Source organism: Platalea leucorodia (genome assembly GCF_965183815.1).
Source record: "Platalea leucorodia genome assembly, chromosome: 9".
NCBI lineage: Eukaryota > Metazoa > Chordata > Aves > Pelecaniformes > Threskiornithidae > Platalea > Platalea leucorodia.
The window spans coordinates 51,647,831-51,675,336 of NC_138831.1; the positions used below are offsets into that span (position 1 = coordinate 51,647,831).

General features: G+C 66.9%; 2 protein-coding genes across 3 annotated transcripts; one reads left to right on the forward strand and one right to left on the reverse strand.

Annotated features, from left to right (window-relative positions):
• Positions 1–3,556: 3,556 nt before the first annotated feature.
• ZNF710 (zinc finger protein 710) lies at positions 3,557–18,325 on the forward strand. Of its 2 annotated transcripts, XM_082322769.1 has the most exons (6): positions 3,557–3,641; positions 11,562–12,753; positions 12,850–13,017; positions 14,172–14,363; positions 14,848–15,022; positions 16,130–18,325. In XM_082322769.1, the coding sequence occupies exons 1-6, from the start codon at positions 3,610–3,612 to the stop codon at positions 16,300–16,302; spliced, it is 1,932 nt and encodes a 643-aa protein (XP_082178895.1). In that variant the 5' UTR covers positions 3,557–3,609; the 3' UTR covers positions 16,303–18,325. The 2 variants fall into 2 exon arrangements, with proteins under 2 accessions (XP_082178895.1, XP_082178894.1); XM_082322768.1 differs by having other exon boundaries at positions 11,562–13,017.
• A 240-nt stretch (positions 18,326–18,565) lies between these two features.
• Positions 18,566–23,194, reverse strand: IDH2 (isocitrate dehydrogenase (NADP(+)) 2). Its single transcript, XM_082322770.1, has 11 exons — positions 23,064–23,194; positions 21,673–21,764; positions 21,140–21,305; positions 20,541–20,701; positions 20,308–20,451; positions 20,046–20,182; positions 19,754–19,905; positions 19,496–19,608; positions 19,307–19,404; positions 19,054–19,146; positions 18,566–18,766 (listed from the first exon to the last, which is right to left on the reverse strand). Exons 1-11 carry the CDS (start codon positions 23,152–23,154, stop codon positions 18,679–18,681), a joined length of 1,335 nt encoding a protein of 444 aa, XP_082178896.1. The 5' UTR covers positions 23,155–23,194; the 3' UTR covers positions 18,566–18,678.
• Positions 23,195–27,506: the final 4,312 nt, after the last annotated feature.

The window sequence follows — 27,506 nt, forward strand, 5'->3', positions numbered from 1 at the left end:
TGCAGTCACAGGTGGCTCCCGCGGCCAGAGCCGGGGCTGCCGGGCAGAGCCCGCGGCGTGACGGAGCCGGAGCCGCCGCAGGCTCAACCGCCCCGTTTCCAGCAACAGCCTGGCCGCAGCAGCGGCTGCGCACGGGGCTGGGAAAAAAAACGAGGTGTTTGAAAGCCAAGCGCTGTGGACGTCGTTTTAAAGCCCAGAGAGAGTTTTGTGCTCGGCTTTGGCTTTGGCTGGTTCCGGCAAGGTCCCGACGGTGCCGGCTGCGCCCGCGTCCCTGGGCTGGCGATGGGGCAGGGAACCAGGTGGCTTTGTGCTCCCTACGTGTTTATTCAGCAGAAATGGTAATCTCCGGTTATTTAAAAAACATTCGTTTTCCCTTTCAGTCAGAGTTTGCTTCAAAGAGGTAAATATTTACTTCTCACGGATGAATGTAGCGGTTGGGGTAAGACTCACTAAAAAAAACATCAACAGGGCGAGGGGCCGGGTTTCAGGTGACCCGAGGAAGCCGGTGCCGCTCCGTTCCCGAGGCGTCGCCTGTCACACGGACCCGAAGGCGTCGTTTTCCCCAGCTTGCTTTTCCACCGAGTCTTACTGAAACACGTTATGTACATCATGCTGCAAATTGTAGGTTATGTCCTTTTTTTTTTTTGATACGAAAGCCCCCAAAGACGGTAATCGGCAATTCCTGCACGCAGACCCACTTCACGGGATCCACGGGATCTCACGTACGCCGTGCCTCGTCAGAAAGCGTGTCCGAGGCTGAAGGCAGCCGTTCTGCTTTCTGATCCACTTACAATAAGTAGGTTTATTTCTTTTTTCTAGAGAAGTCATTAACAAAAGTTTTCCTTAAAAAATGGAGTCAGGTAGTATCTAATGTGGAGACACTGAATGAATTAAAAAATTGTTTCATTGATTTCTTGGAAAATGCGGAGTTTATTTGGCGGCGGCAGCCCAGCACCACGCCTCGCTTTCCCGTTTCTCGGAACGGCAGCTCACGATTTACAGTCCCGTTTATCTGCGTGGGATGGCGGTTGCGAGGCCAGAAGCGGTGGTTTCGGTTCCGCCGCGCCCGGCGCGGAGCCGGGGTCAGGTGCGTGCGGCCGGCGGCCCGCAGCCCTTGGCCTTGGGCAGCCCCGGCGATGGGGCCCGTGCAGCCGGACGGAGGTTGGGGCTGGGGCGCCGCCAGTGTTGGGGCCCTCCCGCGGCGCCGGACGGAGCGTCCTGCGCGGGGAAGCCGCTGGGGCCCCGGCAGAGCACGGGAGACCCCGCTCATCCTTCCCTCGCTCAGCCCCAGCTCAGCGTCTGGGGAAACCGAGAGGAACTCGTACATCCTCAGGCCTGGTACGGGACGAACGCTCTGGATCCGTTTTATGAATAATTTTAGTTGTTTGTTGGCATTTTCAGGGAAAACAATTTTTCTGTTTAGAATTTTTGTGGGTGCTTTGAGCAGCTTTATGTGAAAACTGCAAAAAAGATGAAAGCCTGATTTTTCCTTTATTAAATTTAAATGAAAGCTTCTTTTAAGAAAGGAAGAAAAATAAAATCAAAGGTATTCTCACAAATATTACAGATCTGTTGATCAGCCATTTTCTGTTAAAAACTGCTGAAAAGTTTTAACGCCTCCTCCCCCTCCAAGATCACCCCCAGGTGCCCAACTTCACCCGGACTCTTTACCCCCGATTTATGCTGGGGCTCGGCCCCAGCGCCCCGGGGGCTTTGCACGGTGCCTCCGCCGCCGCGTCTGCCCCCCGCACCGGGAGCCGCGGGGCAGCTGCGACCCCCCGGCACCTGCGGCAGGGGGCTCTGCAAAGGGGGTCCTGCAAAGGGGTCCTGCAGTGGGGGTCCCACAATGGGGGTCCCGCAGCGGGGGTCCGGCAGCCGCCCAGCCCTGACAGCACCTTCCGTGGGGTGGGAGCCCACCGGAGTTAGGGTGCGGGGGGTGCAGCTGCCGGAGCTGGGGCGCAGGGGCGCGGGCTGGGCTCCCGCAGCCCCGGGGACTTGCCGCCATGCAGGTTTAAAGCCGAGGAGCTTGGAGGGGGTTGCTCTCTGCCCACCCGGGACCGCCTGATTGCATTGCTGAGGTTGCACCGTTGATTTGCTTTCAGCGGGGAACAAGTCCTAAAGGTCCTCCCGGATGGCTGTCGGGTTTGTCATGCAGCCTGTAACGCCGAACGTGGGCGCGGAGGTGAGTTAGCTGAGATAAGGTGCTCTGGTGCCAGCTGGGCCCTGGCACCCGCTCATGTGCCTGCACTTACCCTCTGATGGAGCAGAGATAAGATGGGGCGGCAGCTGGCAAAGAGGAGGGCTCCTGTGTCCCTGGCAGAGGGGGGTCGCTGCTCCTGAGGAAGCCTGCGAAAGGTAAATCTCACAAATCCTTTGGATTTTGGATGCCCTTGGCTCCCTTTCCTGCGGGAAGGGCTGGGTGAAGTTTGGTGACTGCACCGCTCACCCTGCTGCCTCCGGGGCTGATGTAAAGTGGATTGGAGAGAAGGCAACGGAGCCTGATGGAAACCAGGGTCTCTGCAGTAGCTGGTAGCTCAGCAGAGAGCAGAGGCGCGCAGCGAGGCCGTCGGGAGCTGCGGTCCCTTGCGGAGCTCCTCCGGTGGGGTTCAGCCAGGACGGCACTTTGCGGGACCGGGTGGTCCTTTCGCTCTGGTCCCCCCCATCAGATCTAGGATGTTGCATGCAAACCTCGTATGCATGCACAGGTGAGGTTTTCATCAGCCAGGCATAATTTTTTTTGGCTGCTCAATTTAGGATTACCGAGAGTCTCGTTTCCAGCGCTGCTGCGCTGGCTTCTGCTGTGGCTCAGCCGCACCGGGCGCGGGTGGAGGGGCCGGGTGGGACGGTGGTGCACGGCGGTGGAGCCGCTCAGGAGCGGCCGGGTGAAATCGAGGGGCTTTAAACAGCCAAGGGAAGGGAAAAGTGTCCAGAGGTGGATGGCTCTTAGTCTGGTGCAGCGACTGGAAAATCTGGAATCCAGCAAGAAATGTACTGGGGGACGAAGAGGCTGTTGGGCAAAACGCTGCTGCAGGAGGGGACCTGGCTGGTGTAAGAGGCCCCAGGTCAGCCTTGGGCGTTTGGGTGGTTAAGGATGAAGCAAGAGAGGTAAATAGAAGTAAAATGACATAAGGAAGTGAAACCTATGTAAAAAAAAACTGGAGTGGGCAGGAACCCCAGGGATGTGCCAGGGCAGAGCCTGGCTCTTCCCAGCTGTGTTGAGAAAGACAGGAGGAGAAGAGAGATTGCAGCGAGGCAGAAACCTCCCAGGAGTGGGAGGGGAAATGCTGAAAGAAAACCGAATGTCAGAAACCCCGGAGGAGCAGGGACGGGAGCCGCTGCTGCCGGCCCCGGGTGCGTCCTTCCCACCAGCCTTGGAGAAGGGAGGCCGGCGGTGGCGGCCGGGGAGACGCGGGTGCGGGGGACCGGGAGCACGGCACGCGCGGCTTTCGGCGGGGATGCCCACAAGTGCGTTTGTGTAACTCCGCGTGCGGGGAAGGCGCAGGCGGGCAAGCGTCTCCATCGGCAAACGAGCCAGAGAGCACCCAAAGCTGAACTAAAGGTTTTGACTGAAGCCCAGAGGAGGGTCCAGTTCCTGGTGCGCGGGCAGGGATGGCCGAGTTTGATGGGCGAGAACCTGCCAGGTACAGCCACGGGAAGGATCTGGAGGCTCGAGCCTGGGAGCAAGAGGAGTCGCTCTCGTGTGCCTACTGACATCAATCTTAAGATACGTTTAATTTATTTTCTGGTTTTCTGATCTGAGAGGCGGGGCAGCGGGATGGGCTGACCACACAAAACATGGCTGGGAAAGGGGATTAGGGAAGCCGGTGCGGAGAGGCGTAAAGGTGACGGATGGAGCGGGCCCCCTGCCCAGCAGCGCGCGACGCGGTGCCCAGCCGAAGGGCCCGTGCCCTCGGGCTGGGCCAGGAGGCTGAGGACGCCGCAGAAATGGTGCGGTACCGCAAAACCAGGAGGATTTGAAAAAACCAGTACCCGCAGCAGAGCTGGGACCCTGCCCGCAGCCCTGCCGCACGCGTGCCTTCTCGCAGTAATGCTCGCGACTCTCCCTCCCGATGGGATCTCGGCGCTGTACGTGGTGAAATCGATACGGACTTTGCCCCCAGGGAACGGGCAGTCGAAGGGCAGGACGGGGAGGCCGGGGCGAGCAGAAGAGCACAAAGACACAAGTGCTGTGCCATAGCTGCTCCATCGCTGCCGGCGAGGCTCAGGTGGGCTCTACGAAGAGATTTGAAGAAATCGGTATAGTAGCAGCGGATTTTTGCATAGAATTTTTTCCCTGAAAAGTTGTGAATTTGTTGAAAAATGGGGTGATGATATTTGTCGTTGCTGGTGCCGCTGTTTGTCAGCAACCAAGGAGAGATGGGATGAGAAAGGGCTTAAAAGGCGAGCAGCTCGTGCCTGGCACGGAGCTGAATGACGGGAGGGAGAAATAACAGGGTCAGAACGAGAAGTCGGCAACACAACCCCTGCACAAGCGTCTCCCATCCTTCCGACGGGAGCAGGACGCTGCCGGCCAGCACAGCACAGCGCTCCGCACCAAATCCAGCTGTGGAATGATTAATAGCTACTGAAAAGTTCGAGTTGTGGGTATGGAAAAGAGAGGCAGATCCTGGATTGCACAAGAAACTCGGGCGCAGACGGGGAGGCCAGCGAAGGAGCGTGTGGGATGGGGGGCATGGCGGCGGGAGGAGAGGAGACGTTTGCGGGACCGGGGCGGGGGGAGTTCAGTGTAAGGTTCAGCCTGGCATCGTTTGCTCTTCATGGGGTGGAAGATGGGAGAGAGGGGGGTTTGCCCGGCTCCTCCGCCTGCCCTCAGCCTGCCGGCGGGCCTCTCGGGTCGCGTGCCCGTAGCCCACCTTCGCCCCCAGCCTGCGCGTCCCCCTCGGGCAGGGGAACGGGCACGGCCCGCTCGCTGGCCAGCGTTTATGTATTTATTAGGGGCGTTATCAAGGCAGCGTGGCCCTTTGTAACGCTCCTAACAGTCTCCTTTTCCACAGAGGGATGGCGTTGACTTGTTAAAGCATCCTTACGGCTCCTGGAGACCCAGCCTGGTGCTCTGCCACCGGAGCAACGCTGGGACTGTTGCTTTGCCAGGACGGACTGGCAGAATCCTCTCCTGGCCGTGCCCTGCTGCCCGCGGGTCCCAGCGTGCCCACCCTGCTGCGGAGCTGCAGCTCCCGAGTCGCCGGCCTCGGTGGGACGAGTCTGTAACAGCTCAGCCCGTGGTACTTTGTCGGCACCAGGAGGGACAACGTATCTGTGCTTGTTTTGCTTCCCCTGCCCCTTCTGGTGCAGCCGAGGGGCCCGGGGCGGAGCGGGCGCTGCTGGGGCGAGTTCCCTCTGCCCGGGCGGGGGGACACGGCAGCGGGCCCCGGCCCTCGGCTCCCCCGGCAGCCCGGTCGCTGCCGTGCCGGGGCTGCGCGGGGATCCCTCCGGGATGTCTCGGGAGGCTGAGATCTCTGGCTGGGGTTTGGGTTCAGGCGCTGCACGAGCCTCCCTCTGCCCAGCGCCTGGGTGCTCTGGGTGCTGCAGCCCCGGGCTCGCGTCGCCTTGCTTCACCCGGGAGCAATTGCTTCACCCCGGGCTGGCTGCGGCAGGTCTGTGCTCAGTCTGTGCTCAGACCTGAGGCCCCCCGAGGCCACTGCTTTGGCTTCTTGAGCAAGATTGGAAGCGGCTCCCTGGAGAGCAGAGGTTTAGGCAGTGCTCTGCACCCCGAGGGTGTCAGGGTGTTTCCTGGGGGAGCTGAAGTACGTGACCTAACCTTACTTGCCAGTGTGTTGGGAAACAGCGTTTCCAGCCCACTCTGCAAGACCCGAGAAGGCAGAACAGGGAAGTGAGAGCGAGAAGTGAGAGAAAAGCATCTGTCCCGTTCCCCACTTCTCTCCCTGCGGTGTTTGTGCAGCTGCAGCAGCGGCTCTGCGAGCTGTTGTGGCCTTGCTCTCTTGAATAGCAAAGCTCCGTTTCTCATGTACCAGGGCTCGCGCGTTCGATAGAGAAATGTGCAAAGAGTGATTTGTGTAACGCAAGGCTTTCATTTTCATACTGAAGGCCCGGAGGAGCGGAGCTCGTCCCCTTTCCCAGAGTGCCCTGGAGTAAGAATCCACTATTTACTGTCTTTTAGGCATCTGGCTGAGGGTCGTTGTTCTTAAAACGTATCGGTGTTGGGCTCGGGAGCGTATGCGAGTGTGTCATTCTTTCAGCTTCCTTGTCTTGTGGGGGCAGAGACCCAGAGCTGTGCCGGGGGTCCAGCTGACCCCTCCGCAGCGCTGGAGACGTGGGGAGAGCAGCTGGGTCCCATCTCGTGTCCCTTCTCCCCTCTCCCGTCCCGGAGGCTGCCAGCTGGGCCGTCCCGGGCACGCGTTGCCCTCGCACGGCGCTTACTGGCACCTGCCATGGGGACCGGGACCCGGCGGTGCCCCCCGTCCCCAGCCGGGAGCTGGGGTACCAACACGCCGCTGCAGGAGGAGGCGTGTGGGTGCTGAGCGTCCTGTGTAAGTGGCTGTGGAGAAACCCTTGGGAAAAGCGAGATCTTAACTGGGCTGGAAGAGAGATCCAGTGCACGTGGAAATAGAAACTGTGCCCCAACAAAATCCAAGACCAAATTGGGCGGCCTTCCCTGCTTCCCAGCCTCCTCCGGCTCCTCTGGCCAGGGCAGAGCAGAGGGCCCCGGCTTCCCCGTCTGGGCTGAGACCCCGGGGCGCGGGCTCTTGATTCCAGCTTCCTCAGCTCCAGCGAGGATTACGTTAGCAGATCCCCGAAGGCAGCGGCGCTGCCCGCACACTCCTTCTGGGAAAGCGCTGCTCGCCTCCGGCCGCCCCGGAGCCCTGGCTTTGCGCTGCCCGCCGTCACCCAAGCCCGGCTCGGGGCCCGCTGGGCACCCGGCTCGGGGCTGGCCGGGCAGGGTGGGCGCTCGGCGGCCACGGACGGGCTCGCTGCTGGGAACCGGGGCGGGGAGGTGGAACCGCCCCAGTCCCCGCGGGCCGGCGGGGCGGTGGTGCGGGGCCCTCGCTGGGCTGCGTGCGCTGCCCGCCCCGCTGCCGCAGGGATGCTCCGGCGGGGCGGCCGCCCCCGGCCTGGCTCCGGGGGGGCCCCGGGGGGGGGGGGGGGGGAGGAGGAGGAGGAGGATGACAACAACAACAACCCGCCCTCGCAGCGCGGCGGTGGGCGATGGTCGGGGGGTCCCGGCCGGCGAGGGGCGGCCCCGGGGCCCGTCTGTGCGCGCCGGCAGCCGCCTCCCCGGCTGCTCCCTCCTCTTCCTCTTCTTCCTCCCCATCCTTCCTCCCACCCCTCCTCCTCCTCCCGCCGCCGCCCTCCCCCGCTCCTCGCTTTGTTTCGCTGCCTCCGCACTCCCCCCCCCCCCCCCCATCCTCCTCCCCTTCCCCCCGTCCTCCTCCTCCTCCTCTCCATCTCCTCTCCACCCGGTTCCGCAGGGTTCCTCTCCCCGCCTCCGCCGGGGGCTGGAGGTTCTTCCCCCGCCCCGGGGCAGGCAGGGATGCCGGGGGAGGGGGGGGGGGGGGCTGGCAGGGATGCCGGGGGGGGGGCAGGCAGGGATGCCGGGGGCAGGCAGGGATGCCCGGGGCAGGCAGGGATGCCCGGCTGGGCCCTTCTCCCACTCGGGCAAGGAGGGTGCTGGGGGCCATGGCTGGAGGGTGCTGGAGCTGCTGGCAAAGGGCCTGGCTGCCGTGCCAGGGCAGAGGCGGTTGGAGCTCGGGGACAGCAGTGTCCCCACAGGCACCAGAGCCCCGTTCCCCACCCCGAGCATCGCCTCCTCCCTGGCAGCGCTGGCAGGTCGCCCCCTCAGCCTCGGGCAGGGTCCCCTCGCCGGGTGCGTCAGACCCTGGGCTGAGGGTGCCTGACCCTATGGCCGGATCCAGCGCAGCAGGGGCTGCGCAACGGGAGGGGTGCTAAGGAAGGGCCCGGTACCCCGGGCACCGAGCCCGCGGGCAGCCCACCCCGCGCAGTCGGTGTCTGTCCCCCTTCTCTGGCTCTTCTGTTTCCACGCGGTTCTTTTCCCCTTCCCCATCGCTTCCCCTTCCCCAGAGGGACGTGTGCGCGGTGGCCTGGTGGGCACAGAGCTGCCATGAGAGGACGCACAGGCCACGCTCATCAGGGCCAGGCAGGAACCAGCAAGAGCAGGCAGCTGCCCGCAGCTTTGCCTGCAGTGGAAAGGCCAGCGCGCTCCGGCCAGCGCTCCTCGTCCCTGCAGCCCATAACTGGCCTGGCTGGTGGGACGTGGCGCGGAGGCCCTGTGGGTGCCACGGTGAGAACCGTGGGGATGATAACCTGATAAAGCGGGGTTTCTCCGCTCAGAGAACGGTTATTTAGCCCAGGATTGCCTCTCGCACCATGCAGGTGCTCCTGGGACTGCAACACAATCTGGTTTAGAGTTTATTCCTGTTTTACCTCCCCCACAGGATTTCTCTTTGTTGTAGCTGCAGAAATAATTATATTTAGGAGAACATTCTTCACCGCAGGAGGAAGCAGCGGCCTCCTTGCTTTCATCTGGTGGCGGCTCTCCAAGCGCCTCCCTGCCCGTCCCTGCTGGCCACCCCGGGGCCGCCGGGGGGAGGCCGCTGGGGGCCCTGCGCCGCACCCCATCGGTGGGGGTCCTGGGCTGGCTCGGCCCCGGGGGAGTCGGGCATCGCTGCTGCAGGCACTGCACCCCTCCAGGACCCTGCCCCGTCCTCTCTGGGACAGGTACCGGGCTGGGGGCTGTCGGGCGCCCGGGCACGAGTGAGCCAAGCGTGGGCACGTTCTCAAAGTGTTGTTTTAATCCCTCACAACACACAAACTACCCTCCAGCTGCAGGGAGTGTTTTGGCAGCCCGTGCGTCTTTCCCCAGCCTACCGGCGGGCTGCTCCGCTGGCACACCTGCCTGCACCGTTACATCTCTCCGGCTTCTCATTTTGTCTGTTTTGCTTTGTCTGATGCTCTCCCCTCCCTGTTTCCCAGCCTGAAACAGCATCCGTGAGGCACGGCGGTGTCTGCCCCGCTCTCCTCGGTGCAGCAGCTCCTCCGTGCTTTGCTATCCCAGATTCCCGGGTCGTTTATGGCCGCAATTCCTCAGGCTGCTGGTGGGGCAGGCACGGGCTCCGTCCGCCTGGCGAGGAACGCCGGCTCTTCAGAAAGTCCTCGTCCCTCCCTGCAGCCATTCCCACACCAGTCATACCATTTCGGTGGGAACGCGCCCCGTGCTCTGCTCTCCAGGATGGTGGGTCCCCGGGGACCACCAGGGCACAGGGAGCTCCTGGTTTGTCCCAGGCTCAGGAGCGGAGCTGCCATCCCCAGGGTGCTCCACACCTGGCGCTGCCGCAGAACGGGCACCGGTGGCCAAGCCGCTGCCGGGTGCGGACAGCGGCGACCGCCTGTAGGCATGATGTGAACATGGGGTTTTCTGCTCATTTGTCTTTGGACTTTTCCTGCTGAAACTGCGGCCCTGCGAGTTTGCTGTGGTCCCACTTATGCCCAGTGGTGATACCGTGGCATCGCTGTGCGCTCCCGGTGCGCTCCCCTGTGCTTGCTTACCGCTCCTTGCTTCTCTGCCAAAGGTCATTTGTCCTTCTAGTCGAAGCTGGTTGGTGTCTACCTGGCCTTCCAAGTCCGTATTTCCCGAACCGGCCGGCACCGTGCACTGCTCCCATGTGAGCTCCACCATCGCCTTTCCCCCAGCCATCACCAGCGTTGGATGCAGCGAACAGCAGCGCTGGAGCGGCTCCTCTTGTGCCGCCCCTCCGGCGGGCTCTGGCATGCTCCTGCAGGTTGCCCGCCTGGGTGCTGGAGGCTCCACATCGCTCGCAGGTCCAGGCTGCTACCTGGCGTCCTGGAGCCACGTCTGCACCCTTGTCCCTCTCCTTGTGGTCTCCCTTCATCCCTGTCGGGATGGCTTGCTCGGGGGATCTTGTGGTGCCGGCGCACCCAGGCGGGCTGTCCTACCGGTGAGTCCCATGGCGATACGCTCCTCCCTGTGCATGTGAGCATCACCGTGAGTGCCATCCGTGAGCAGTTATCTGACTTTCTTCCTGGAAGCGGATGGAATAGTTAAATAGCACAAGGTCAAGACCGGAGTCCTGCAGGATCCTGTTGCGAGCCCTCCTGGAGGGCGGTGGGGATGCGTCTCTGGGTCCCCAGAGCCTGAGTGGGGATAAAACAGTTGTGGTCCATTCGGGGAGTGCCCCAGGGTGGCATTGGTGTTGGGTCGTCCCCCTCTGACCCCATCCATGTCCTGTGCCTCTTCCCTGCGTAACTCGGGCACGCGGTGCCCGTTGCCCAGCGCTGACGTGGGTGCAAATGCTCAGGGGGCACCTTGGAGGGGGGGCAACAGGGGAGGGAGAGGACTCAGACCTTCGGAGCCTGAGGGGGACGGTGGCTGCTGCTCCTCTGCGTTTGCCCCAGGGCCCTGGAGAACCATGGCTGTACAGGGATTGTAGCTGGAATAGAATATAATAGGATATATTCTGTAATCATCTAGTCCAACTGCCTAACCAAGTTAAAGCATGTTATTAAGGGCATTGTCCAAAGGCCTCTTAAATACTGGCAGGTTGGGGCATCGACCGCCTTTCGCCCTCTTCTGAGAAGTGGCTTTGTAACTCCGTAAGCAGGCTGTGCAGGTCAGCAGTGCCGCAGGGGGAGGGAGGCAGGAAAAATGGAAGCAAACCACTTATAAAACTTGCAGAAATGCTGCTGGAAGCTGGCGTGCTTATTGCTGGGACAAAACGGCGCTGCTGAAAGGCGTTCGTGAAAGCAAAGGGGAGAGGAGGTGCTTGCCATGGCGATGAGAGAGGGCTGCGAGACGAGAGGGATGGACCAGGCGGGAAAGGTGAAGCTGGAGCCTGGCTGTCGCGGGGCAGGGGAGGTTGGAGCAGTGAGGGGGCTCATGGGGCGCCAGCACAGCCTGTCCCGGACCCAGAGCTGCCTCCTGTGCCGCGGCGGTGCTGGGACTCCCGTGGCTGAGCATGCCGAAGGCACCGGCGCTGAGCTAAGCGGAGCCTCTGCCCTGCGCTTCACTCGGGCTCACAAGCCCGACAGTCTGACCGCTTTCTAGATGTTCCCTGTGAGGAGGGTTTGGGCTCTGGTTCCTCGGGATCCCCATGCCCTTCGCTGCTCCTTCTTGCTCCTCCAAGGAGCACAGAGCAGGGTGGCACGCTCGGCTTTCTTGACTGGTCCCCAAATGGCACAGGCGCCTGTCCCCAGGAGTCGCTGCTGGGGAGCTCTGGGGCACGCGAGGAGCCAGACCTCAGCCTCGGGGTTCAATGGCCTGGCCAGAAAGGCCGACAGCAGACACAGGGCCAAGCTTCCCCTCCGCAGCCTGGCTCCTCGGTGTCCCCTGCAGCTGAGACCCCCAGGGCTGCACTGCTCCCACGTCCTGGGGCGTGTGGTGCTGGGGACCCGCGCTGGCATCGCCCCCGTCAGCCTGGGGTTTGCTGGGGACGGTGATCAGGAAAGGGGCGATGGCCGCAAGGAGCCCCTCGCCGAGCAGCGTCCCTGGCGGCTGCATGGTGGCAGGGGCACCAGCAGGGCTAACGGCTGTCTCTCTCCCTCCCCAGCCATGACAGCCTAGGCAGGCGGCAAGAGATGGATCGCTTCACCGAGTGCGGGACCCAGACGGACGCGGTGGTGGTGCTGTCCCTGGCGCAGGCTGCGGTTCTGGGCTTGGTGTCCGAGAATGAGCTTCTTGGGGCCACCATCAGCCCTGCTGGCTTCTTCCCAGGGCTGGGAGGGGAGCTGCCAGATGACACCGCGGTGGAGCCCGGTGAGCCGGAGGGCGAGTGCCGGCTGGAGGGTGAGGGGCAGGCGCCGGGGGACGGGCAGGAGGAGGACGCCTTGGAGGCAGAGTCCTCCCTGGAGAAGCACGCCCGGAGGAGGAAGCGGCCTCCCGTGAGGCTGGTGCCCAAGGTCAAGTGCGAGGAGGCGGAGGACGAGGTGCTGTACGAAGCGTCCGTCCCAGGGGACGAGAAGGGTGAGCGGCAGCGCGGCCGCCCGCCCCCCCCCCAGGACCCCGGCCAGGAGCAGACGGTGCAGAGCAGTGCCATGAAAATGATCGACCTCGGCGCATTCGGCAGGAAGCCCCGGCGCCTGCGGCACCTGCGCCGGCACGCGCGCCAGGAGCTGGAGGGCGCCGAGCGCCGCCTTGGGGACGCCGACCCGGCCGGCGCGGCGGAGGGTGGCACCGTGGGTGCCCTGCGGACTGAGTGCGCCTTCGAGGCGGGCGCCCCGTCCCCTGGCGAGGCGGAGGCCCCCGCGCCGGCGTCCCCTGAGCAGGTGAAGAGCGAGCAGGGCTTTGCCTGGCAGGAGCCGGGGGAGCTGGAGGCGGAGGCGGCGGGCGCCACCAGCGAGCGCAACAAGAAGGCGCAGCTGGACCGGCTGGACATCAACGTGCAGATCGACGACTCCTACCTGGTGGAGGCGGGGGACCGCCAGAAGCGCTGGCAGTGCCGCATGTGCGAGAAGTCCTACACGTCCAAGTACAACCTGGTGACCCACATCCTGGGCCACAACGGCATCAAGCCCCACTCCTGCCCGCACTGCAACAAGCTCTTCAAGCAGCCCAGCCACCTGCAGACCCACCTGCTGACCCACCAGGGCACGCGGCCCCACAAGTGCGAGGTGTGCAGCAAGGCCTTCACCCAGACCAGCCACCTGAAGCGGCACATGCTGCTGCACACCGACATCAAGCCCTACAGCTGCCGCTTCTGCGGCCGCGGCTTCGCCTACCCCAGCGAGCTGAAGGCGCACGAGGTGAAGCACGAGAGCGGCCGCTGCCACGTCTGCGTGGAGTGCGGGCTGGACTTCTCCACGCTCACCCAGCTGAAGCGGCACCTCTCCACGCACCAGGGCCCCACGCTGTACCAGTGCCTGGAGTGCAGCAAGTCCTTCCACTACCGCAGCCAGCTGCAGAACCACATGCTGAAGCACCAGAACGTCCGGCCCTTCGTCTGCACCGAGTGCGGGATGGAGTTCAGCCAGATCCACCACCTCAAGCAGCACTCCCTCACGCACAAGGTAGGGGCCGGGGCATGGCGGGCACCCGAGGGGTGCTGCCCTGGCTGCACCCGGAGGAGATGTGCCGGCTCTGGACGCGGGTGCAGGGGGAGAGGGGTGTCCCCGTGCCCCAGAGTCCTGTCCAGCCCTGGGAGATGGGTGGTGCAGGTGGGCAGAGGCACCCGTGGTTGGATTCGTTAGGGGTTGTTAATTAGCAGTGAAAGGGCATCGTCACGGGCAGGGGCCCTGGGGCTGCCCAACCTCCTTTCGTCCTGGGGGCTTCCATCCTCAGGGAGGGGGGTTCGGAGCTGCTGCGGGCGCTGCAGCAGGGTGACTGGGGGGGCCCTGCCGTGCACTGCCGCAGCCCCTCCCAGCGGGCTGTGAGCGAGGGGGTTGCCCTTTTCCAGGGGCTCTTTCAAGGGGCAGCAATTGGCCTGAGCCGGAGAGCAGAGCTGGGTGTCCCAGCTGGGCTTACAGAGCCCGTCCGGCCACGCTCCCCACAGCCCACCTCCTGCACGCTGCTGGGCTCAGGCAGGGCCCTCGGACGTACCCGTGCCGGGTCGGCCGCCGTACGGCGGCTGCCCTCCCCAGCCAGCCCCTTCCCGTGGGTGCCGCTTTGCGGAGCCGCTCTCGCTCCAGCGGCACTGACCTAATGCTGGGTTTCCCAAGAGCTGCAAATGCATTCCCAGTGCGGGTGAGAGGATGATATCTGGGGGTGAGGCAGGAGGCAGGATCCTGCCCGCTGCAGGACCAGGCAGCGGCAGTTACCCCCCGGGGCAGTGCGGGGATGGCCCCAGGCTCTCGGTAGCGCCCGCTCTGCACTTGCAGGAGGGGCAGGGAGAGGGGAGCAGGAGATGCTCTGGGGAAGGTGCAGATGAGCTGATGAGGGTAAATCCCCCCCCAGTTCCTGCAGTCCAGCCCGCTGACAGTCCCCAAAGCTCAGCTTAGCGCGAGGAGCCTGTCCCATGCCCCCTGGGGAGCGCGGGTCCCTGCTCTGCACCGTGCCCGGCCCCGCTCCTGTGCGCCCAGCTGCTGCGGGGTCCGTTCAGAGGCCCCCGAGCCGCACCGGCAGCGCCGAGCGCTGGCCCCCGCCGCCGCAGGCAGAGCCCTGCCTGCTGCCGCGCTGCCCGGGGCTGGGCTCTGCCCCCTGCCCACGGCTCTCAAACCCCTTGCAGGGCGTGAAGGAGTTCAAGTGCGAGGTGTGCGGGCGGGAGTTCACCCTGCAGGCCAACATGAAGCGGCACATGCTGATCCACACCAGCGTCCGTCCCTACCAGTGCCACATCTGCTTCAAGACGTTTGTGCAGAAGCAGACGCTCAAGACCCACATGATTGTGCACTCACCGGTGAAGCCATTCAAATGCAAGGTACCGGCGGGGGTCCGGGGGTTGGCACGGCCCCGTGTGCCGCGCTCGGAGAAACCCGGCCAGGCTGGGTTGAGTCCTCAGTCACAAGCAGTTTTGTGATGCCTCCCTCTGTTCGCTCGGGCAAACAGCTCGTCCTGACGTGTCCGCTCAGAGCTGCGCAGCGGGGAGGGCATGGGCACCGCTAACGGAGAAGGACAATTAGTACCTCTTTCTGACCAGTGCTAGATGTGCTGGAGCTCCCAGCAACACCAGCACAGCATCCCTGAGGCCTCCCACCGCAGGGGGTGAGGCAAGGGGAGGAGGGAGGCAGCCCCGTTACTCTTAGAAGTTGGTGGGAGCAACGGGGGACCCCAGGAGTGGGGGTCTGAAAAGCGCACGTCCCTGCGGCAGCACCGGCCGTCGCGGGCGAGCGCCTGCCGCTGTCCCGCTTTGCCGGGGGCGGCGGCGGGAGAGCCCTCGCTGACCCCAGGAACGCTGCCCGCAGGTCTGCGGGAAGTCCTTCAACCGCATGTACAACCTGCTGGGCCACATGCACCTGCACGCCGGGAGCAAGCCCTTCAAGTGCCCCTACTGCTCCAGCAAGTTCAACCTGAAGGGCAACCTGAGCCGGCACATGAAGGTCAAGCACGGGGTGATGGACATCAGCCTGGACAGCCAAGGTAGGTGCAGGCTGTGGCCCGTCCCTGCCGCTGCCTATCGCTGCCTGGGTGCTGTGGTCTTCCCCGCTGCGGCCGCTCCAGGGAGCGCCCAGCTCTCGGCTGTTTGCTTCAGGAGCTGGGCCGTGCCGCGGCGGCCCCGGCGAGCGCCTTTCGGCGAGCTCGTGTCCTGCCAGCAGTGCGCCGTGACACAGGCTGCCGCCCCAGCCTCCCCTCCGTCCTCAAGCACCTCTCCTCCCCCAAGGGCCGTGGAAAGGTACCGAGCGGGAGCTTTTGTACCTTAGTACAAATACAAATAAATAAACTTCATAATAAATAAGTTAAAATAAATAGCTCCTCAAGGAGCCACTGAGGCTTCTGCATCTCTGGACAGGACGGTGCCCTCTGGTGACGCTGTGATTTTGGGCAAAGGGTTTTGCAGGGTGGGAGGGGTAAATGCCGCTGTTCTTGCCCCGGCTGCCCCCTCTACACCTGCCCAAAGGCACCCTGGGGGCACGGGAGATGCTCCTGCCGCAGGTTTCTGCGCAGTATTGGTGCGGATGCTCTATCAGCAGTCTCACAGCGGGGCCACCTCTGCTTCGTACGGACAGAGCTGGAGACGAGCTCTGGCTGTTTCATCCCCTCTGTTTCCCCAGCGGCTCGACGCCCACCTCGAGTGCGTCCTGGGGGGACCCAGCAGGATCCCCCGTTCCTGCCCTTTTCCTCCTCGCCCCGGCCGAGCCTCAGCCGGTGCCCAGCACCACGGTGCAGGCAGGGAGCGCGAGCACGGGGGCGGCGCTGGCAGGACGCCTTTCCTGCGCTGCGGTCCTCTCCTCGCCTCCCCCGGCCCCCGCGGTGGGACGGGTGCTGCAGACCCCCGCGCGTGGCACAGGCGCCGGTCGGGGGTGAGCACACGCGTGCCAGCTCTTTGCTCCGGCAACCCGTCCCTGCTGCGGTGCGTGGCCGGGGATCCTCTGAGCCGAGAGCCCCCCGCAAGTGGCCTGGCTCGAGCAGAGCCGTAGCTCCTGGGGGGCTTTGGGCTCCGAACCCGAGCTGCCTGGGGAGGGGGGAGCTGTTGGCCCTGGACCTTCATGCAGGTCTGTCATCGGGTGTCCCTGTGCTGAATTCTAGATCCCATGATGGACCTGGCCGGGGCTGACCATGCCGAGCTGGATGGGCAGCAGGAGATGGACGACTTCGAGGAGGAGAACTCTTACGGCTACGGGGGGGTAGGCAACCCTCCGGACGAGCACGCCCTGACCGAGCAGGCCATGAAGGAGATGGCGTACTACAACATGTTGTAGCCGAGGCTGGAGGAGGCTGCCAGGGACCTGCGTGGACTTTGTGTGGTAAGAGGAGCTGCTGCCGGCGGGCTGCAGCACCCAGCCAGACCTGCACCACCACCCCTGGAGATGGGGCCTCCAGCTGAGCTTGGTGAAGGAGAAAACAGGGATGTCCAAAAACCTTTGCTGGGGCGAAGGCAGGAGCGAAGCTGGAGGCGGCACAGGGCAGTGGTCGCTGCCTGCCACGGGCATGCCGGGCCGGCGCAGCGAGGGCTTGGCTCCAAGCTGCTGCCAGACCCTTGCAGCGCCTCGGCGGAGGTCTCTCCATCGCTGGGGTCCTTCCCTCCTTCCCCACCACCCCGAGAGGGAGCGCCAAGCTGCGCGCCGGCTGCCTGCAGCTCTCCTGCCCGGCGCTGACCTCCCTTCGCTCTGCTCCTGCCTCCCTGCCTGCCCCACCGCGCGGTGGCAAGCCAGGACCTTGCCTCTGCCTTCGCCCTTGCCTGGGCTCCCGCGTCCAGCGTACTTGAAGCTGCGGGCAGGGGAAGGCGCGTCCCAGAAGATGATGAGCATTACTAATTATTCTACCTCCTGGGTCCTCCCCCACGGCTGTGCCAGGGCTGCAGCCCAGCCACCCCCCAGCGCCCCGTGGGGCAGAAGCCCCTCTGCCTGCGGGAGGAGGTGGGTTTGCATTTCTTGCTCTTCCCCGTCTCCCGGACAGGCGAGAGCTGTCCCGCTTGCTCTGGCACCGGCTGCGAGCTGGCACGGGCAAAGCTGCGGCAACCTACGGGGCACATACAAAACAGAATATTTTCTTACAAACTGATAGCAAAGCTCAGAGGAAGCAGCAGCTCTGGGTATAGAGCAGCTGTAGCAAGCGGTGTATTTAAAGGAAGGCAAACCCTGTTCAACTTGAGCAAATGATGGTATTTTGAAAGTAATTTATTTTTTTCAGATGTGCCGCGTGGTTGGATTTATCTTTTCACTGAGTTCAGTTTCCTTCAACCAATGTGCTTTGTAAACCTGTGTAACGTGTGTGGTCTGTGCGCGGGCAGTGGCGGGGGCTGCGATGGTGCTCGGGGGGGCTGAGGACCAGAGGGGGTCCTGCCGTCCGTGGGGCAGCCGAGCACCGGCAGGGCCACGCTAACGAACCGCGGCCGCCGGCACCCCCTCCTCGCCCCGCTGAGCTGCTCCGGGGCTCAGGAAAAGTCTCTTGCTCAGGCACTGTAGCCCTTTGGATGCGGGTTTGCCTCCTACGCTCCCAGGCACTGTGGAGCGGGGAGAAAGCGGCTGGGGCAGCGCTGGGACCAGGACCACCCTCCTGGCTTTCCGCCTTGCCTGCTGCGGGGCAGGGGACCAGGCAGCACCGAGAGCATCGCTCCCCCAGCGGGACCTGCGCCAGGCACTGGCACCTCCTGGGCGGCTGCAGCCGCGGTGCTGGCACAGGGTCCGGGACCCCCGAGCGCGCTGCAGGCGGCCGAGCAGGCGTGGGTCCCCCCCGTGCTCCCCGGGGCAGGGCACCACCCGCCCCATCCCCGAGAGCCCCAGTCTGGCACTGGGGGTTGGCACCACTCAGCCCCCCGGCTCCCAGGCCCCAGCACGGCAGGGTGGCCCCCAGCCTTGCCGTCACCTTCCCCCCCTCAACCTCCTCCAGCCTTGGGGCAGGATGGGGACGGCCACAGCGCTGGCCAGCCCGGGCCCCCTCCTGCGGTGCTGCCCCTCCGTGCTCCCCCACACGCTACCTCAGTCCAGTTACCAAAAAGCGGCGACGCGCGTCCCCCCGCGCTGGGCGAGGACGGGCTGGCGAGGCCGAGCCCAGGGGGTCGTCGCTGCTGCCGGGAGGCAGCCCCGGCCGGCTGCGGCAGCGGGCTCTGCCCATGGGACGAGGCGGGGGGATCTCGTGCCGGTGGCACAGCCGGCGCCAGCGGCCGCAGGGCTCCCTGGCCTCCCCCTCCTCGCGTACGCAGAGCGTTCAGCCGCCCCTTGTGCAAAGCCCTACTGTGTTTTGGTTATTTTTTTATCTCCTCGGTTTGAAGAGTTGTTTAGCAATAATTCTAATAAATGTGTATTCTTTAGCTGCTGGCTGCCTCCTGCGGCTGGCACCCGCCCCGTGCCCACGCCGCGAGAGCCGCGCCACCACCACGCGCTGTGGGCCGGTGAGGTGTTTAATGGCTGCTGGCACCGCGAGGTGGGAGGGTACAGGAATCGGTGTGGGACAGGCCCCCCCGGACCCCCCCAGTCCTACACACCCCTGCTAAAAAGGCTTTCAAAACACTCGTAAGAAAACTGCTTATAAAAATTATTCAACTGTTCCTGAGCCGTGTCGGTGAGCTGAGGCGGCGCTGGGTCCCCGTCCGTCCGGGTGGCAGCGGGGCCGGGGCTGGGTGGCCCCCCGCCCCGCTACTGCTTGCCCAGGGCCTTGTCCAGGTTGTTCTTGATGGCGTCCAGGAAGTCGGTGGTGTTCACAAAGTGCTCGTTCAGCTTCACGCTGGGGAGAGGGGCAGAGAGGGGCTGCAGGGGTCCCGCAGCCGGGGGTCCCTGCCCACCCTCCACCGCGGCCAGCCCGGCTGGGGGCAGAGCCGGGGCCGGCAGCGCAGCCCTGGGCGTGGGACGTGGCCCCTGCCCGGCCACAGGCACAGCCCGACCCCGCGAGCTGTAAATAGATGCCCTGAGTCCCCAGGGACCGTCCGGAGGCCAGCGGCCATCCCACGCGGCCAGCCTGCCTTCGTGGCAGGCGGCTGCCCCACACCGCTCCGCCCCGTGAGCCACACGTACTTGGCGAGGCCGTGGATGCAGCCGGCGAGGTCCTTCGTCATCGTCCCGCTCTCCACCGTTTCGACGCAGACCTTCTCCAGCGTCTGAGCAAACCTGGGGACGGCAGCATCACACGTGGCTCCAGCGAAGCCGGCACCGCTCCGGCACCCCTGTGCTGCGGACCCCACCGCGGGTGGGACCGGGGTGGTTGGTGCCGGGGACGGCTGCTGGCAGCATCCCCCACCCCGGGGTGCCCCCACCCCACCCCGCTCACTTCATCAGCTCCGGGTTACTGTCCAGCTTGCCCCGGTGCTCCAGGCCACGCGTCCAGGCGAAGATGCTGGCGATGGGGTTCGTGCTGGTGGGTCGCCCCTGCGCAGAGAGAGCGCTCAGCCGCCCGGCGCGGGCAGCCCACCATGGGCAACTCGGTGCGGGCAGCTCACCACGGGCAGAGCGCACCCACCTTCTGGTGCTCCCGGTAGTGGCGGGTGACGGTGCCGTGGGCCGCCTCGGCCTCGATGGTCTTCCCATCCGGACACACCAGGACAGAAGTCATCAGCCCCAGGGAGCCAAAGCCTGCAGCGGGACGGGGGTCAGGACGGCCCCAGCAGAGCGACCGCACACAGCCCACCCCATCCCACACTGCCCCACAGCACCCCAACCTGTCCCCCAGCACCCCACAGCACCCCAACCTGCCCCACAGCACCCCAACCTGCCCCACCTTGGGCCAGGATGTCTGACTGGACGTCCCCGTCGTAGTTCTTGCACGCCCAGACGAATCCGCCGGAGGACTTCAGCACCTGGGCGACCATGTCGTCGATGAGCCGGTGCTCGTACCAGATCTTCAGCTTGTCGAACTCCGTCTTGTAGTGCCTGGGAGCCCAGGGCGGGCATCAGCCGTGCCCGGCCGTGCCCACCGCAGGCCGGGTCCCACTGCCACCCCCGGGCAATGGCCCCCCAGGAGGGGCAGCCGGCCCCCCGCCCTAGCAGCCAGAGCTCCTCCAAGTCCGTACTTATCGAAGATCTCCTGGAAGATGTCTTTGAAGCGCCCGTCGTAGGCCTTCAGGATGGTGTTCTTGGTGCTCATGTAGAGAGGCCACTTCTTCTGGATGGCGTACTGGAAGCAGCTGTGAGCGAAGCCCGAGATGGACTGCAAGGGAAGCACACGGACCCCCGTGGGACCCCCGTCCCGCCGGCCTGGCCAGGTCCACCACGGATGGCAGGGCGTGCCTCCACACAGGGACCCCTCCTGCTGCCCCCGGCCCACCCCATTACCTCGTCCGTGTTGTACATGCCCATGCCCACGCCACCGCCGGGGAAGTTGTACACCTCCCACTCCTTCGTTCCGCTGCCGTCCTTCGGCGTGAAGACCATCTTGAACGTCCCGGACTTGCCCACCACGAAGTCGGTGGCTTTGTACTGCAAGGAGCAGGGCAGAGCATCGGTCAGGGTCCGGTAGGAGCTGCCAGACGGCTCTGCACCACAGGCGGCCGCCGCACGGGGCTCACCTGGTCGCCGTGGGCATGCCTGCCGATGGTGATGGGCTTGGTCCAGCCGGGCACCAGGCGGGGGATGTTCTTGCAGATGATGGGCTCCCGGAAGACCGTTCCCCCCAGGATGTTTCGGATGGTGCCGTTGGGGCTCTTCCACATCTTCTTCAGCTTGAACTCTGGGGTGTGCAGAGGTGAGGCCCCTGAGGGATCCCCCCACCAGGCACAGCCCCGGCGGCCACCCCAGCCCGGTGCCGGGCTCCTGCCAGCCCCCCCCCCCGCTCCTCCGTGCCATGGGCTGCTGCCAGAGCCCTGCTGTCGGGCCAGCCAAGGAGAGGGACAGCCGGCGTGGGCTCGTGACTGGCACCGGGCAGAGGCCGGTCTGTCCCCAGCCCCATGCCCTCGGGGTCCCCGCAGCACCCGGCGGGCACAGCGCTAAGACCAGGGCCCCCAGCCCAGGCAGTGGCGCAGCCCCCGACCCACCAGAAACCTGAGCCGGTGGGGAAAGCGCTGGCTGACCCAGAGGGGCCGGGCACACACGGGGGGCTCAGCACCCCGCAGGGCTGCCGGCACCACCCCCACTGCGGCAGGAGCTCGGCCCCTCGCCCCCTGCCCACCTTCCACCCTGGCTTCGTCCGGCGTGATAGTGGCACACTTCACGGCCACGCTGTACTTCTGGGTGGCCAGCGCCGAGTCGATGGTGACCTGGTCGTCCGTCTTGTCCCGGTGAGGCAGGCCCAGGTCAAAATACTTCAGCTGGACGTCCACATTGGGCAGGATGAGCTGGGGGTCCCAGGAGAGCGTCAGAGTGAGGGGACGGTGTGGGGTGTCCAGGGAGCGGCACCATGCACCGCAACATGGCCAGCCCCGGCCCCCACCCCAGCCCAGCCATGGCTGCCTGCCCGGGATGGTCCCCCCTGCCCGGGACGGTCCCCCCACCCCAGGACCTCCTCGCTTCCAGGTCCCGCCGGAAGCTGCGCTGATCTCACCACCTGCTTCCTCCGGACGGACGGACGGAGGACAGGCAGACAGGGAGGGCAGCGCCCAGGGACCGCCTGTTCCCTATACAACAGCCACCTGTTCCCCTGTACAGCACCCGCCAGCTCCGCTTGTGCGACACCCGCCTGTTTCCCAGGCAGGGCCCCGTTACCTTCTCCTTGATGAAGGCCCAGATGATCCGCGTCATCTCGTCTCCGTCCATCTCCACCACCGGGTTGGCCACCTTGATCCGCTTGTCGGCATCTGGGGAGCGGCGGTGGGGTGTCAGGGGTGCGTGCCCGGCCCCGCCGGCACCGGCCCCATGGCTCTGCACCGCGGCGTGGGGCCAGGGGTTGTCCCATGGGGACCGCGAGGCCCCGTCCGGCAGGGTTCGGGTGCCACCCCTGCTCAGGGCTGGGTGCGGGTCAGGGTGCAAACCCCGCTTGGGTGCAGATCGGGGCACAAACCCCACTGGGGTCTGGGCCGGTTCATGGCGCCAGCCCTGCTTGGGGCTGGGCTCGGGTGCAGGTCAGGGTGCAAAACCCCACGTGGGAGTGGGACTGGGAGCGGGTGCACACCCCTCTCGGGGCGGGACGCGGGTGCGAGCTGGGCTGCAAAGCCCCACGTGAGACCAGGACCAGGACCGGGTGCAAACCCTCCGGGGCCAGACCCCGGTACGAGCCGGAGTGCAAAACCCTGCACAGGACTGGGACCAGGAGCAAACCCCTCTCGGGGCTGGACCCGGGTGCAAGCTGGGGTGCAAATCCCTGCATGGGACTTGGAGTGGGAGCAAACCCCTCTGGGTGCCAAGCCTGGCTGCAGGTCGGGTACAAAACCCCGTGTGGGCCTGGGACGGGGGCCCAGAGGCAAACCCTTCTGGGGGCCCAGCCTGGCTGCTCCTCAGGCTGCAAAACCCCACGCGGGACCGAGACCGGGTGCGAACCCCTCTCGGGGCGGGACCGGGCTGCAAACCTCACGTGAGAGCGGGACCAGGAACAAACCCCTCTGGGGGCCAAACCTGGCTGCGGATCCGGCAGCGAAACCCTGCCCGGGGCCGGGAGCAGGAACAAATCCCTCCGGGGTCAGACCGAGCACAAGCCGGGGCGTAAAACCCCGCGTGGGACCGGGAGCAGGAACAAACTCCTCCAGGGGCAGACCGAGCACAAGCCGGGGTGTAAAACCCCGCGTGGAAGCGGGCCCAGGAGCAAACCCTTCTGGGTGCCAAGCCTGGCTGCTGCCGGTCGCGCTGCAAAACTCCACGTGGAACCGAAACCGGGAGCAAACCCCTCCGGGACCGGACCCGGGTGCAAAACCCCGCGTGGGCCCGGGACCGGTAGCAAATACCCCCCTCCCCCGGGGCCGGCTGTAAGCGGGGGTACGGATCCAGTTGCAATCCCCCCCCCAAAAAAATCCGAGCCGCGCCAGCGTGCAAACCCCTCCGTGGGCCGGGACCGGTGCAAAGCCCCCTCGGGGCGGGAGCAGCCGCCCTCTCCGTCCCCAAGGACACAAGGGCTTCCCCCCCCCCCCGCCCCCCCGAGGTCCCCCGAGGTCCCCCCCACTCACAGTGCCGGCGTTGCCCCACGGAGGCGGCGGGCAGGGGGCAGAGGGCCAGGCGGCTCAGCGCCGGGGCGGCGCGGAGGTAGCGGGCGGCCATGGCGGGGCGCGACGGGGCGGACGCGCCGGGGGGGCGGCGGCGGAGCGGGGACGCGGTTTGCTCCGCCCCGGGGCGGTGCGGGGCCGGGCCCCCCCGTGGGGCCCCGGAGGGGCCCGCGCGGGGTCCCACGGGGGGGTCCCGGCCCCTTCCTTCATCCCCCCATCACTCCACGCACCCCATCTGCACAGCACCCACGGGAGACGATGCCCTCCCGGGAAGGCGGGGGACAAGAGAGGGGCGGCCCCCCCCCGCCCCGGGTGTGCGAGATGCCACTTGCTGCGTGCAACCGGTGCCAAAGCACAAGGTGACCGGCGAGCCCGGATCAGCTTTCACCCCGGGGTCCTTGGGACGCGGCGAGAAGGGCGAGCGCGCGGGGCGTCGCAGCCTCCCGCCGCTGCGTGCGCGGTCCCCCCAACCCCGCCCAGGTCGTGCTCGGTGTGGGGTGCGAGGAGCCGGAGGGTTTGCGGTGGTCCCCGCTCCTAGCAAAGGGACGTGGCCCCCCCGCGCCCCGGGCGCAGCTGACTTGGGGACACGGTGCTCGCCGGGCCCGGGGCCCGGAGCCGTTTCCCTACATAGAAGCGAGCGATCCTAGACGTTGCCAGCGCGTGACTGGGGGCAGCTGGGCCCAGCGGGACGGGCAGCTGCCGCCACCTCCTCGGGGGACTTTCGCCTCGCCTGACCCCGGCGTGGGGAGGAAGGGGGGTGATGCACCCCAGGGGCACCCCGAGAACGTGCCGGGGAGCCAGGAGGTGCGCTGGGGTGGCCGGGAGGCTGCCTCGGCCCAGGAGGTTTGCTGTCCCTCTGCACGGGCCAAGCCGATGGCTTTTTTTAGCCACAGGGGACGGGCAGATCCCGCTACGGGAGAAAAAACAGTCCTGCTGGAGCTGCCGGCCCCGGGCAGCGGGGCTGGGGGAGGCAGGGCCGGGCGCACTGACATCCGCTGGGCTTTAACATTAACCAGAGCAGAAGCCTGCGGGGCTGCAAGCCACGGGGGGGCTGGCACCCACTGCTCCGGGGCAGTGCTGGGGTCCCAGGTGTCCCCGCTCCCACAGCTCTCCCCGTGATGCCCCGTCCCACAAGCGGCCCTGCAGCCTCACGGCCGGGGCTGCCCCGCGGCGGGGCGGTGGGCGGTGTTGCCCCCCCGGCGCAGGGCCCCCGGGGCTGCCCAGCTGCGCCCCGCCACAGCGCTGCCCCCCCCGCCCTCACCCCGTCCCCGCGGTCAGAGCCACCCAGTGACCGCGGCTCTTGCAGGGACGAGGTCACGCCAGCGCGGCGGCGGCCGTCCCCCCACGGAGCGCAGGCTCCGGCGGCGCTGACGAGAGCAGCCATGTGGCACCGTCCCAGGGAAGGGCTGCCTTCAAACAAAGGAGTCCATCCCTGGCCGGGGCCCAATCCGCATGCCCCAGGCCGCTGCCAAACCAGCTTCCCCCGGGGCGCAGCTGGCCCCGGGAGGGTCCCCGGGGGCTGGCAGGGCCGGCTGCGGAGGGCTGGGGCCAAGCTCTGGGGAGCGACGTGTCCCGGGAGGGATCCGACTCCGGCGGCTGGGGGGCACGGAGAGCCCGGCCAGAGGAAGAGCAAGGACCGGGGGGGGTCCGTCCACGCATGCACTGCTGCCTGCAGCAGCCCCGCGTCTGCCCGTGGGAGGGGGGCACCGAGGAGGCCGAAGGGAGCTGCGTGGCCGGTGGGGCCGTGCACTGCGGTTCCTTGCGCGAGCGGTGCTGCCCCCAAACATGGGCCTCCCTCGCTGGCAGCGCTCTGAGCTGCCGGCCTGCAGGCTGCGGGGCGGGGGCTGCGTCCCTCCTTCGGCAGCAGGCTGCCTCCCCCGAGGGCTGCGGGCAGCGGCGTGGGCCAGGGATGACACAGACCGTGGGGCAGGGGCACCGCCTCGACCAGCAACCCCGCACCGCGCCCCCTCCCCATGCCCAGGGGTGCACAGAGCAGGCAGCTGCCTGCGGCAGAGCCTCTGCACATGCCAGCGGCATGGCTGGGCGCTGCCCGTGCTGCACAGGGCAAGGCGGCGTGGCTGCTCTGGGGACACGGCGCGACGTCAGGCGGAGCAGCCGGGCTGCAGCGGGGCTCGGTGGCCCAGGCGGGCAGATGGCAGTGCTCGGGGACAGGAGGGTGGAAACTGCACCGCCAGGCTGGAAGGACGGCCCCGGGAAAGGGGCTGCGGGGCCATGGCTGGCTGGCCCTGGGACCCCTGCCTGGCCCAGCGCCCGCAGGTCGGTGTCCACAGCGCTGGCTGCGGGGGAGGGCTGGCGCTGCTGCCGCAGCTGTGCTGGCAGCTCTGCTCCGGGGCTGGGGGGTCCTGCCTGCTGGACCCCACGCTGTCCTGCCCAGCCCACCCCCGCGGCGCAGCCCCCTGCCCCTCTTGCGCCCAGGGCACAGCTGCCTCCCACCCTGCCCACCCTGGCTGGCGCATGGGCCAGCCCCTGCCAGGGCCACCCGCTCCCGGGCTGGCGCACGGGCCAGCCCCTGCCAGGGCCACCGGCCCCGGGTGCCCGGCTCTGCACCCCAGGAGAGCAGCGCGCCCGCCCGGGCTCTCCGCAGACTCCTGGCCAGCAGCCTCCAGCTCGGAGCGTGTCACCGTGAGGACACCCGGAGCCGTGGGCTACCCCAAAACACACGGAGCTGCGCGTCACCGCGAGATGCCTGGAGCCATGAGTTACCCCAAAACGCCTGGAGCCGGGTGTCACCGCGAGGAGCTCAGGGCGACGCCTGGAGCCACGTGCGCCCGCGCTGGGCGTCCCCGCAGCGGCTGCGCGGTGCGGGCACCTCTGCTCCCGGGGCTGCCGCCCCGCTGCCCCGCAGCACCCCCCCACCCGGGGGGGGTCCCGGCAGCGCACACGCCGCTGCCCCCCGAAACCCCGCTCCTCACCGGCCCCACGCCGCTGCTGAGCCCCTCGCTGCGCTGAGGGCAGCGGCCGGCCTCGCCTGGGGGGGACCAGCGTCCTCCCGCGGGTGGGCCAGCACCGGCCCGGGGCCAGCACCCCCCGAGCGGGGGCAGCCCCGAGCGGGGGCAGCCGGGCCGGCCCCACGCCGGGACTCCCCCTGCCCTGAGGCTGAGCCCCCCCCAGCTCCCGCACCCCAGAACCGGGACCGACCCCCCCGAGCCAGCAGCAGCCGCCCCCCCCCGGCTCCTGCCCCCCCCGGCGGGCGGGACGCCCGGAGCGGTGCCGGTGCCGGTGCCGGTGCCGGTGGCGGCGGCGGCGGCGGCGGTGGCGGAGCGGCGGCCGGGCGGGGCGGCCCTTTGTTGCGAGCGGCGGGCGGAGCAGCCGGAGCCGCCCGGAGCCGCCCCGCTCCCCGCCGCGGGCGGGGACCCCGGAGCCGCCCCCGCTGCCGGCGGGTCCCGCCGCAGCCGCCGCCGAGCCGGTGAGCAGCGGGCGTGCGGGCCGGGGGGCGCAGCGGGCCCGGGGGTGTGCAAGGGGTGTGCAAGGGGTGTGCAAGGGGTGGGCACGGGCGGCTGCGTGCGAGGGGGGCGTGTGTGTGTGCACGGGTCCTGCGAGGGGGCTTGTGCAGCCGGGCAGGGGTGCACAGGGGTGCACAGGGGTGTGCAGTGGGTGCGCAGGGGTGCACAGGGGTGTGCAGGGGGTGCGCAGGGGTGCGCAGGGGTGCACAGGGGTGCGCAGGGTGTGCGCAGGGGTGCTCAGGTGTGAGCAGGGGTGTGCAGTGGGTGCGCAGGGGTGCGCAGGGGTGCACAGGGGTGTGCAGTGGGTGTGCAGGGGTGCACGGGGGGGGTGTGCACAGAGGCTGTGCAAGGGTCTGTGTGTGCACGTGCACGGGGCTCCCCAAGGGATGTGGGTGCAGGGGGGGAGTGCAGGACTGGGGGTGCGTGTGTGTGCAAGTGTGAGTGTGTGAGTGTGCATGCGTGAGTGTGCACGTGCAGGGTGCGGGCGCATTCGGGGGGGCTGCGTGGATGGCAGCCCACCCGCAGCGTGGGACTGTTCCCCCGCCGGGGTGTTTCCAGGTGTGCGCTTGCCGTGCAGGGTGTGTACAGCCCGTAAGCCTCCCTGCGTGTGTTTACATGTGCCGGGTGTGCGTTACGCACGGCGCTTGGCCGAGGGTGCGGAAGTGCACGCGCGGTGCTCTGGCCGCGTCTCACGGGCTGCCCCTGAGGAGGTGTGCGTGCACGCTCAGCGACCGGTATGGGGCACGCGTGTGTGCGGCGTGCCCCACGTGTCTGGGTGTGCCCTCGACGCTCGCAGGCTGCACGCGTGCTGCGTGGCCCAGGCGTGTGGCCGCTGTGCCCGACGGTGGTGCTGGGTGCCAGAGCGGCCCTTGGGCCTGGGAACGCAGGGAGGGCTGGGGCCGCACGGGCCGTGGGCTCTCCCCGCTGGTCCCTGCTGTCTGCT

Coding starts and splice junctions, on each gene's coding strand:
- ZNF710 (XM_082322768.1), top strand. CDS start 3,610: ATGGCCGAGTTTGATGGGCGAGAACCTGCCAG. Junction 13,018..14,171: donor AGCACTCCCTCACGCACAAG/GTAGGGGCCGGG, acceptor AACCCCTTGCAG/GGCGTGAAGGAGTTCAAGTG. Junction 15,023..16,129: donor CATCAGCCTGGACAGCCAAG/GTAGGTGCAGGC, acceptor GCTGAATTCTAG/ATCCCATGATGGACCTGGCC.
- IDH2 (XM_082322770.1), bottom strand. CDS start 23,154: ATGGCCGCCCGCTACCTCCGCGCCGCCCCGGCGCTGAGCCGCCTGGCC. Junction 21,306..21,672: donor GGGCCTTCATCAAGGAGAAG/GTAACGGGGCCC, acceptor TGGGACCCCCAG/CTCATCCTGCCCAATGTGGA. Junction 19,147..19,306: donor AGTAACCCGGAGCTGATGAA/GTGAGCGGGGTG, acceptor TGCCGTCCCCAG/GTTTGCTCAGACGCTGGAGA.